The following is a 12242-nucleotide window of genomic DNA, read 5'->3' on the forward strand; positions in this document are numbered from 1 at the left end:
CGTTTGATCAAATTTGCGGCCTTGACGCGGTGAGCAAGTTGATTCAAACGCTGCCCCACGCTCAGAAACACCTGTCGCCCGGCATTACTTTCGCGGGCTAGTAAAAGATAAAGTGAGCTCGAATCGTCCAAAACCAACCCTCATCAACGGCATCTGATGACGCTACCGCTCATTCCGGCGGGCAGCGGTTAGTGTGTTTGTGCAGTAATCTAATCAATTTCCACGCAGTTTTGCGTAAAGGCTTCTGGCTCAAGTTGTTTTCCGCTATCGTTATGTGCTTAAATAATGGCGCACACAGCGAACACGCAGAAGCGGACGAAGCGAAGCGTCCGATCCGCGTTCTGCTCGATAAAATGCGGAACGATGGTAACTAAGAACGAGTGAGATTTGGAGCGGGGAAGTGCAAAACTTCAAATTTCACACCCCACTGCCCATTTGATTGGCGTGCCGAATTGCCGGGGACGCGGGTGTGCGATGGGTTGGAATAATTTGCCGGATTTCCATGGCGGGCGAAACCCCTGTCCGAATCCCGAAACCATGATCACGGGGAATCCACACCTGTGCCGAACGCGTTAATGGGATTTTGCTTTTCACTGTTTCTGCCCCTTCAACGGACACCTTTCTGTCGCGTTTCGATGGACGATGCACACGCTTTGCGCTAGAGATGTGCATTTTTTTGTAACTGCTAGAAATAAGGTGTAAAAGTGTAAAGGATACCTAGAATAAAAATGTGTAGCCTATATAATTTTTCAAGTTTATTTGAAGAATAGCTACAAGAAACAGTTATATACCTGCTACTAGTTACCTCAAGTACTCCTTACGTTCCCCTCAGCTGACCAGTTTATCGTTATTTGTAACTTGTAACTCGTTCCTTGTTTAAATTAGTTGATTTTTCCAAAAAAAAAAAAAAAATGGTAGTATATTATCACTGCTCGCAAAGCATAGCAAGTTGTCTCATTTTTGTTTTCTTCTGTTCATAAAAACTGCCATCTCTAAACACTTCTTTGTGGAAAAATAAAACCAATTTTGCAGGTGGTGCGTGAATGAATACAGCCCTATAGAGGTGGTAAAAGCCATTCTGCCGTCAGAATCGGTCCGCGGGTTTAAAGAGTTTCGTTGTTGGTCTGAAGCCTTCGGGTGGCATTTTTGCACTCCCTGTCATACTTAATGAGTCCATCGCACCCGCAGACATTTCAATTTTTGCTTCAAAATGCCCCACGTTGTGGCGGGAATTGATTACAAACTTGTCAGTGGATAATTAATTACTGGTGATACTGAAGTAACGAGAACTCAGGAGAAGGTGAAAGAATGTAAGCGAGAGACCAAAAGCACATACGAGCGAACACGATAGCAGACCGAATCAACAATATACTGCTGACTTTTTTGGATAAAAAATTCGATTTTGGAACAAAATATTGAGTTCAGCGCACACTAAAGGCGTTATGCTTGAAAGAGATTATCAGAAAATTTTAAAATAATGTTCAACATCACGTGGTTGTGTAAAATAATCGCATTGGTTGGTTTTGTTTTGGTTCAGTTTCTGATCCATTTTATTTCTTTTATTAAATTTTATTTTATTTCTCACATGAGTTATTATAATGCTCCATTGAGAGCCACTGCCACAAACACACATACAAACACGCACACATTCGCGCCCAGTCCATTTCGCCTCCAACATTGCATGCGCCTTCGCTTCCAGCGTAGCGCTTGATCGTTGATCAACGATACACACATACATCGTGCCAACATCGTTCTCCTTTCTTATTCCTTTCTTTGTTTTTGGTTTTCTCACTCTACTCGGAGTTGCAGTGCAGGAGCTTGATAATGCTCACCGCTAGCGAGCAGCTCACGGTAAACCAGGATCCCGGGTATGTGCCTGATTCGCCGGAGTGCGCCACAAAAACGTGAGAACGACAAAATAGCCGTTGAAAGGAGAACAACTCGGGACGATGTATACGGCTGGGGGATTGAAGGAGGGAGATTTTGTTTAAAAGACGAGGAGAGAGTGTGAGAAGAAGGGCTATGAAGAAGGGTCCGTTGAAACTGAGGAAAGGGAAAGAATCGCTAACATTCGAAATAGCAACTACATCCGCTACTCCGCTACTCAGCTCGATCTCGCTAGCTCATATACTCCCCTTCTTCGTTCTCGGATTCTCGTTTAGCCTACAGCGTGTGTTTGCGTGTGTGCGGTGTTTACTGCCGTGTAGTGTAGCTTGTTCTGTCCTGTCCGGTATGCGCAGTTCGCGCTAGGCGGTTGCTTCCATTTGTTAAAGGTGGCTTGTCCGTGTATGTTTGCATGTACGTGTAGAAATATAGTTACGAGTGCGCATGTGTCTGTGGTTCATTATATGTGTAGGTGTGTGTATTTCTGTTGCTGCCTGATCTATGCTCTTTCGTATGCAATCTGTTAACAAATAATACCGTCATTTCTGATACTGTTATTTTTTCTTCGATTTTCTCGTGCTTTTCTGAACTGTTTACGCGTGTACGCCTTACGGTATACACCGCACATATATATGTATATATTTGTAATTTATATTCAATGTACTCTGCTCTTCGCTCTCCATCCCTTTATCTCTTTCTGTTGTGCTTTTTTTTAGTAGAAATAGGGAACTTTTAGAAATCGTTTATGCAAAACAACGAAACCAACACAAAATAAATATAAATACACAACATCTCGTTCGTCCGTTTATCCTTTCATCTGTCAAGATTGTTAGTGATTATGCATGATTGTGTTTTTAAAAAGATTCTCGCTCTGTCGCTCGCTCTCTCTTTTTTGCTCTTAGCTGGAGAGTTTTTTTTAGTATTTTTTTTAAGTTACTGCGAAAGAAGTAACATTTTTCCCATTTTCCTCCATCCTCTACTACGTACTATTTATCCGCGGACAGACGCCCGGTAGCTCGCGGTTCTCCGCGTGTAAACCGAACCTGCGCTCGGCTCTTATCATGCCATTATACTCTGCGTGCTGCATACTTAGATTTCATACCTCGTGCAAACCGTCGAGAGCGTATTCGCTTTATTGATGACCTTATCATGGGTATGTTCTGCTCACCATCCTTCTGCTTTTTTTCTGATTCTCAAGTAAGCGGATATGGGAAATGGGGAAATTTGTGCTGGCCAGCCGTTGGGTGGGACAAGGGTAGGGGAGGAAAAGTTATTCAACTGTCGGATAAAGGAGCAGAATAGGGAGTGTCAGCAAGCCTTCTAGCATACTGGCCGGGCACGGCGTGGCTCCGTCTTAGTGCAGCGTCGAGTACAGCGGTTTCGTCTCCGGTTCGTACTCCATCTCCTGCGGGAACACTACCTGGCTCGGTTTGTCCTTGAGGTACAGTCCATAGCGCGATGGGTATCTGTAACGAGCGTGTGCCAGCGCCAGAAAAGCAATAAAAAATAAATATAAAATAGTTAAGCTTCTCTATTCGTTATTAAATGAGTCTGTGTGTTATTACAAGTGTGTATCTTTCTCTCTCTCCCCTGCTCTCTATCATACTCCCTCTTGCTTTCTTGCTCATTTCCGTAACGCATTTACGAGCCTTCGGTGACATTTCGAAACGGCATCCGATGACAGCGTTCCCTTGCAAGCCGAATGGTCTCACTGAGAGCTCTGAGGGGGATGCTGTGCTTCATGTATAATGTACCCCCCAGTCGCGGTAAAATGTGCCGAGCGCACACTTTAAACCACGATTCAATTCACTTGCAGTGCAGATGAGGTATGATAAGGGCTATCTTAGGTGTGGAAAAACTTGCCCTTGCTTGTTTGCCGTGCGCTCAATTCAAACTTTTCTCAACATGTCGGATGGGCCACGACAACTTGGGAATGCTCTCCTTTGAAGACGGGTATTATCATATTCTTCATAAACCGCTTGGTTCGTTATGATATCTCGTGATAGTAGGGATGGCGAGAACGTAGGTGGCCAAGTTTATGTAAATTGTATAATTTTATGTAGTTTTTTTTTTTCAAGGAAAAGCCATTCATCTTTTAATAGTGGCGTCTGATTTTTCTGCGTTTAGGGGTTCCTCTCCCTATAAATAAGTGCGGCTCCATCGGTTCAAGCAGAATCGCTTTATGACCACTCTTGCCATGTCGCCACTCTCACAGTGCCATGATGCTAATCGCTGGTGAAGCTCAGTGCGCGATCCAATATCCTTTCCCGGGACGGATCATGTCGGTCCCAAGGGGAGGAGTAAAAGCGAACACCAACAGCGCACTGAATATTTTCAACACTCAGCATTCTTCTTCGTATTTTCGACTGCAAAAATGCGTCCCACTCCACGCTAAACCACCCAACCACTGGGGGCATCCCAAACCGTCGGACCAAACTTCATGTCGGTACAATTTACACTTTAAGCTCATCGTGAAAGGCCACCAGTTTTTACTTTTTATTCTCTTTTGCCACTGCACACAGCCTTCCCCTAACAGTCCCGTCGTTCATTTTTTACGTGACCAAGTGGAACTATTCCAACGTGAAGCACCGTGCAGTACTATGCGTGGTAGTACGGTGAAAGATTTCCAGCCATTTCCTCCCACTTGGAAGGAGGCAAAAGAACAAAAAAAAAACAAAAACAAAATCCTACCAACGCGACAGTGAGCGAAGTACCCGCAAGCCGCTGGTGTTTTTTTTATCTGTCTAGGCATTTGGGCCGGGTAGCGTTTGCCTTGCCGTGTTCGAGTTTTTGTTTTGTATTTTTCCCGGAGAGGGTCGTGGTGCTATCGGAAGCATTGTAGTGTATGGCGTGTGCTGAATTGAATTAAATTGTCCCCACTCGCAAGTTGGAAATGAACAGAGGTTTTATTTCGGGGGCTGCATTGTTATTGTCAATTATGTACTGGAAAACCGTTCTTGGGAAGCGCGAGCTGGTGGTGCATTTTTCTCGGGAAAACAATGTACGATGGTAGCCTCTGTGCTATTCTGGGCTTTCATTTCCCTTTTTCTTGGGTAAAAGCTTTTGTTTTAGCACAAACGATTCATAGGAAACATGAAAATGGCATAATTTTTGGCGCTTAGGTTATACCGATTGCCTACAAGCTAGGCAATCCATTCGCTGCGCCTAGAGTTAGGCATTTTTTTCCTCAGCAACGACAACTCAGAAATAGAGTTTTTAAACTGATTACTAGCCCATTTATCTAGTCCACCCCGTTCGCTGGAAAATTGCTTCCCAAAATTTAATTTAAAATGTTCTCATACAAATCCTGTTTTAATCTTGTAAATGGAACAGAACCCTACCTGCGGTCGATATCCCTCATCCGTTCCAAATGGTCAGCCCAGGCTTTCTCCGCATCGGCCAGTCTGTTTACGCTTGCTGTAACAAAAACGAAACGAAATAATGAGCATCAATGTAATAAGCCGCGCGACTGCCCACCATCGACACTGTGGAATCGAGAGCACGGAAAGCGGTTGGATTAATGTATGCAACAGAGGCGCTTCGTGATGGGAAATAGTAGCACTGCCGATCGTTTATTATCTGTGTTATTAATTTTCACCGTGTGTGTTTGACGCAAAATTACCGGCCCGAGTAGCACCGAGCGTTGAGATCGAAAGCTAGGGTGTGTAATTACATCCGGCCGCTTGCCGTGCTTGTGGACGGTAAATCATGTGAAATTAGATTAATCTTCACGAGTCAAAAAATCAATAGTGCGCGTTTTTGAGGGCAAACTTTTGCACCCTGCCCTGGGAGATGAGTTTATTTAATGTACGTTGCTGAGTCTCAGCTGGACGCGCATTGCGGTTGTTGGAAAACTAAATGAATAGCTAAATTGTAAAATTGAAAATAAACGGAACGGCCGTTTTCCATTTGCCACCGCCAAACAAATATAAATATTTAAAGCTTAGTAATTAGGAGGGTACGCTATAGCTTCCATTTCCCTTACTCGCTCCATTTGCATATTAATCGGAAATGAAACTAGCTCTGTTAGCTTTCTCCCGTAGCAGAGACAGGGGTCTCGTTTTCCTTCCACCGTTTCCGTACTTACGTGCTCTCTGCGAACGCGTGTAGTGATGGTCGTAGATGGGACGGGGCGAGTAGCCATAGGTTTCGCGGTGAACCGGCAGGTAATGGTAACCGGGCGAATTGATGCGACCGACAGCAGTGTCCGGTTCGTCGAACAGCAGAATCGGCCGCCGGTAGGCCGGAGTGTCGTGTGCACGAATATCATCAGATCCTAAAACACGGAGGAATACATTAAGACTCCCTTAAAAATGGATGGCTGAACGTCAGAACCAACTAGTCAAAAGCCCGTTTTGGCTAGTGGATTGCATACTGACAAAAGTGACGGGAAATTTCGAGCAAGGCGCCAAAAGCTACACTCCACATAAATACTTACCCTTCAAGGATCTGATGTATGACTGCCAAAACTTGGCCTTTTTGTTTGGCGTCTCATTCATGCCAATCATAGCAAGATGGTTCTTGAACATTTTGGGATTGTGTTCTAGTCGAGTGTTTCGTTCGCTAAAAGGAAAAATGAACAAGAATAAGAGCAACAAGTGCACCCGGTGAGCTAATTTGGCTTTACAACCGAGAGCGAGGTTCATTTGCATAAGCTTGAACAAAAAAATAATTTCTTCCTATTTTGCGTAAACCAGGCAAAGGTAACAAAGGTAAGACCGACAGCACTGTTGGTTCTATAATGGTAGTAGAATTGTATGTCTAGGTAAAACGACTTTATCAGGCAAAACCCAACAACCACATAGTAGCGTTCTGACAGGAATGTGAATTCGTGTGTACAACTAATAATTTTTTAGTGCTTTACTCTCTCTTTTTATTTCTGGCCAGTACGATCCAACAATCAGTGTACAAACAGTAACAAAATGGGTTACGATGAATTTCACCTTTGGACCCGTCACTCCCGTACCGATTACCCATAGAAAAACTCAACAAGCGGGAATATTTAATTGTGCCAAGAAGATCGTCACTCTAGCAGTCTTGACTGAAACACAACTGAAAAACTCTCACTCCAACAGGACGTGTCAACAATTAGCTTGATTGCCTAAGCGGCCAACGGACAGATTGCACGGAAGCGAGACAGTCGAGAGATGGAGATCGTTATCTTAATTAAAATAAGCTGATAGTGCTTTTCGCTCATTGCTGGTGCCCTGTTATATTCTAAGTGGCACACGATTTCACCCTAACCGACGAAAAGTCGCAACCATTTACCTTGGGCTCGATTTTTGCTTGAAACAGCGGTGGAACGCTTCTAAACGGTTGCGAAAACCATTAATCAATCAATCAAAGCCACGACTTGGCCCATCAATACTCCCAAACTTGCTGACCTTTCACCAAATATTGAAGTAAGAGGCAGGAAAGAGAGAGCTAGAGAGCAGCGGCAAAATTAGCACAAAAAATTTCGGCACACCAAATCACATCGTTTGAGCCCAAGCGGTAAGCGCGGAAATGTATGAAATCGAGCGCTACAGCAACCGCAACGGGCGAAAGACTACCCGCCCGTTTTCAGTTTTAGATGTGTAATTGATTACACACCGCACACATTCTCTTCTCCCCTCCTCCTCCCTATCCATTCCTCCCCATTCCGTGGCGTCCAGTGCAGCCGATATATTATGCTGTGGAACATTTCAAATTGCCCTCTTCACTCTCGTCCCTTGCATGCTTCTGCATTTCACTCCCAGCTGCAAAGGAAATCGCACCTCAAAATCGACACTGGTTGCCCATGGCAGGGCAGCTCTATTAAATTATTTTTCCACCGCACTTTATAGCGGTGCCCTAATACAACGCCCGGCGGGATGGCAGCTTCTAGATGCTCGGGCGCACGGTGCAAATGACGCGGCGTCCGGCCCCAGCGGAAAAAGGGTTCTTGAAGGAGCTGTTATAACCGTACCTAACTTTCGCTTATGCTCAATGGTACGGTATGCATGTGTGTGTTTGTGGGTGTGCTTGCTAGAAACGTGAGCTGAATGCCGACAATCCAGCGGACGGGTAAAAATGTATGCTAGACCGGGGTGTTGGTGTTTAAGGAGCCAGCCAGCGCTGCAATTGACACGTTCATGATTGAAGTCATGTGTGAGACTTTGGCACCCACTTGGATGAGAAAAAATAACTCTACGGGTACGGGTTGCACTTTTCCTACTGTTCATTTCATATCGCAAAACCACTGCAACTAATAAAACCACACACACACACATGCATATGTATGGAGTTGCGAACAGAGATTAAGTAGTGTTTTACTTCTTGTTTCCTACGTACTCCTATCCCCATGCAGCAAGTACATTTCCTTTCATAGGTAGGATATCCGCCGTTCAGAGGTAAAATCCTTCAAAATGATTGTTTTAACCACCCCTTCAGAGTAGCCGTTTGTGTCTATCAAGGGCTATTGATCTCTCTTTCCTACGCTCGCTGTACCTATGTACCAGTGCACAAGGGAACGGTTTTGCAAAGTTGAATAATCGTTTCCACTCCTCACATGCGTACAGCAATGCTGTCACGGAGCAGGTGAAACAACATTTCAACATCCACCCATTGCCATCGGTCTTGGAATCCTTAGATTGAAATTCCTGCTAAACTCCTACGGTAAAATATACATGAGTTCACACACATATACACACACATATACAAACACATACACACACACATACACACAATTGTGATCAAAGCTGAAGGAAAGAAAGACTCCGGCTCTCGCTCCGGTTGGATGGTCTAAAAATAAAATCTCATCCAAACCGCGTGATGATCGTGATGCGGCCGCCGTGTGTTCACGGAATTGAGCGATGGCGGCGAAGGTTTTACTGACATTCTAAACCTGCCCCACTGAAATCATTAGTTCTCAACTAATGAAACTAGTGAAATAGCTGTTCATTTCATAACAAATTTAAATATAAACAAAGAAAAACAAGAACGTGACAAATGGCAGGACATACCGTCCCTACCCACAGAGAACTAACCAGATCAGTAAGGTAGTACCCAAACAATCAAATAATATTTCACACAATTACACAAAAAAAACCAATCAAACTAGTACCACAATGCACCACAACTGGAAAACAAAATCTCGCTCACTGGACACCGATGCGTTTGATTGTGATGGCCTGTGCGTGCGTGCCTGCGCTAATAACTACCTACTTGGCGTAGTGCAGCTGTAACCTGTGGGTAAAACCTACTTCAGCAAAGCTTAAACCGTTTCGGTCGAAGGATACGATCGTTGTCGCCGGAGCGTTCACTGCCAACTAGCAAGCCTGGGGGTCGCTCGCTACCGTACTACTCAGATCACTCGTACACAATCCCACCCACCTACATTCCCACATACATATGCACGATTCACTCGTTGGGCCCTCCCTCCATCTACTTGAAAATATTTGCCACCTTGGTGCCGTGACCAGGATCCTCGCGCATCTCGGGCCAAATCCAAGGTTACGGAATGGAGGGGATAGACAACCGGTAAGCCTGTATGTGTAGGTGTGTTAGTTTATTCCAAACAGTAGACGGAGTCAGACATAACCCCATCCCCGCCCTTTTCCTCCACTTCACACGCTTTCCTCTACCACCTTCCACTGTAGAAATGGACAAGGAATAGTTGCGCAGTGGGCGAAAGAGATATTTATAGCCGTGCAGTGCAGCCGTGCAACCAAAAAAGATGGATAGGAAATGGAAACGAGAAGCACACACACACACACGTCAGGAATTTATGTTACTTTTCTCTTTCTCTAAATATCTCGCTCTCTCTCTCTCTATCTGTATCTGTATCTCTATCGCTCTGCTCAAGCACATACGCTTCAGGGTTAGACGAACGATTAAAAGACAATCGATTGTCTCGGAATGCCCTTTTGCGCGCATGGCGATGATCTCATTAATCCAATTTTAAGATTGATGGATTTTTCGTGCAGGATGTTAAAAGGGAAGAAGCGAGCACCAGTGCCGATGAAGATAACCGATCTTATCTTGGCCACAGTTGAAATAAGGAGACTAAAAACAAACCTGTGGCTCATCGCGAATTGCATTACCTAACCATTGTTTATGCCCGCTGTTTCAAAAAAAAATTATTGCACATCGTTTGGCTCAAAACTGCTCAAAGAGAACGTCATACAAACATCCCCTTAGACACACACCATTGCCTGACAGGCATGCAGCCCCATTTGTGCAGGCGCAACTATTAGTGGTGCAAAATAGCACCTGGGATGTGCGCACGCTCGGCCTGCTCACGAGCTGACCGCTGCAACACTGCGGCCACAGGCCCGTGGGCAATCGGAAAATTAAACATAAAACCCGAAACACAATTCCCCATCGTGGGAGGAGTGGTTTAGGAGGAGCAAAAACTATTTTTGGACGGCTTTGTCCAGGGGCTTTTGCGTTCGGCTGTGGATCAAACATTCCAATCTGTGCACACACAGCCGACGTAGAGGAGGTTGATATATCAGCGCACGACTGTGTGCGTGAGTGTGTATCACAAGAGTTGTAGATGGGTAGATTGATGGCAGTCTGCGCAGTATACAGTCCCAGCGATCATGGCCGTCTTTGGTGTTGGAGAGCAAGCGTATACGCTAGGTGCCCCGTCTCGAATTGACGTCCACTCCAATTATGGAGAGGGAACATCACGACACTTTTTTCAGAATGGCTTGCACAGGTTGATTGGAGCTCGGCAGGCAAGATAACACACATTTATGAGCCACCACGCATCTTAGCACATTGGTAACTACTCCAACGGTTCTGTGCGAATGTCACTTTGTTTTGTTGAGTGATTTTGGTGATCATATGATCCGTTCCAGAATTGCTGGCTCTGGATGCACACACACACACACAGTAGACTGCATATCAGTGTTAGAGTACTACCGTACGTACCGTGCATTGCTCACACCAAGCACATCAAGCACACAATCAAAGAATGAAACGTAATCAAACAAAACAGCACAGTCCAGGCCCAGAAACATTCGCTTGCTTTCCCATACCAAGTTAGGATTAGGTTCACGCGTAATCTCGCTTTCTATCTCTCTCTACCTCTATGTCTCTCTATCTATCTATCTCTCTCTCTCTCTCTCTCTCTCTCTCTCTTCCTGTCTATTTCTCTATCTTTCTTTCTCCTCTTTACTTCGTCCCTGCCCTTGACTAGGTGTACAGATAATCTGTCAACACACTCACAGCAGGCACTTCGCACGGGGATGCGGTTAATCGAAAACAGGACTATTCTCCTTGGCACACTTTGACCACCGAACACGTAAGCACACACACACACACAACGGAAAGCGAACAAACGGATGATGCGCTATCCTTACAGAGTCCGGAGGAGTTTGAGGATGGTGCTTTTTCGATCCTGCTTGGAACGATTCTATCGTAATACTGATCGTGATCGGATCTTGTCCCAGCGAGGAAAGGTGCCAGCCCGGCTGGGTCTCGGTCGGACCGCTCCAATAATTCCAACACTGTTGTCCGAACGGTTGAGAGGGAGAAGGAAATGGGAGAATGGGACAGGAGTGGAGGAGTGGTTGGAGTAGGGAAGAAGGATGCTCGCGCTCTTGTAGCACGTTACAAACGATGTTGTTGGTTTTTTGTTTTTTTTTAAAAGAAAGTGTGTTAGTGTGTGCTCGATTTTAAGCCAGGGCTGGTAAAGGTGGCAGTATTGGTCGTGCTGGTGGTGCTTGGAAGTAGTTGAACCAAAATCTGAACTGATGCCAAATGGGTAGAAATAAAATTCATAATACAAATCATTTGCCCTGACACTGATTCTCTCTTTTCTTCCTTCTCTCCCTTTTTTCGTCTCTCTTTCCCCCTCTCTCTCTCTCTCTCTCTGTCTCTCTTACTATCTTACTCTATCTCTCTGTCATGAGTAAGGTTCGTTGCTATTTCTACACCCCTTTATCGATACACTCTCTCTCTTTCTATGTCTCTAATTTCTCTACTCTTAATGCGCGTCAGATTCGCTTGCTAGACCGCTTGGTCTGAAAAACAAACGCACCGAGAGTGAGATGCACTTTCGGCCTAGCGGGGATTTGTTACTTTTTCCTTCATTCCCGCCTTACCTCGCAGGCAGACTCGCTGTTTAACTTTTCGGACACGCGCGAGTAAGCAAAAATCTACAAAACTCATACATACTCACACACACACTAACACACACACACAATGTAACCGAAAGGGGCAGCGGATAAAGAACACATCTTTCACCGACAGGCTCTCTGGGCAGTGGAAACCGTGTGCAACCGTTAGTAAACTCATCCGTGCAGCAATCAAAAAGTATTGCACTGGTGCATCCTTGAGGAAGGGTTGTGTGTGTGTGTGTGTTGTTATCCCCCGTGTATAACCCCAGC

At 45.1% G+C, this 12242-nt stretch overlaps 1 protein-coding gene across 7 annotated transcripts; it reads right to left on the minus strand.

The window, feature by feature from the left end:
- Positions 1 to 1517: 1517 nt before the first annotated feature.
- LOC120947910 (uncharacterized) lies at positions 1518 to 11345 on the minus strand. Of its 7 annotated transcripts, none has more exons than XM_040363753.2 (5): positions 11214 to 11345; positions 6323 to 6447; positions 5972 to 6160; positions 5226 to 5301; positions 1518 to 3350 (listed from the first exon to the last, which is right to left on the minus strand). In XM_040363753.2, the coding sequence occupies exons 2-5, from the start codon at positions 6411 to 6413 to the stop codon at positions 3239 to 3241; spliced, it is 468 nt and encodes a 155-aa protein (XP_040219687.1). In that variant the 5' UTR covers positions 6414 to 6447; positions 11214 to 11345; the 3' UTR covers positions 1518 to 3238. The 7 variants fall into 7 exon arrangements, with proteins under 7 accessions (XP_040219687.1, XP_040219679.1, XP_040219670.1 ...); XM_040363745.2 differs by lacking the exon at positions 11214 to 11345 and adding an exon at positions 11080 to 11207; XM_040363736.2 differs by lacking the exon at positions 11214 to 11345 and adding an exon at positions 9108 to 9239.
- Positions 11346 to 12242: the final 897 nt, after the last annotated feature.

The sequence above is a fragment of the Anopheles coluzzii genome, chromosome X (assembly GCF_943734685.1).
Source record: "Anopheles coluzzii chromosome X, AcolN3, whole genome shotgun sequence".
In the NCBI taxonomy this organism is placed as follows: Eukaryota; Metazoa; Arthropoda; class Insecta; order Diptera; family Culicidae; genus Anopheles; species Anopheles coluzzii.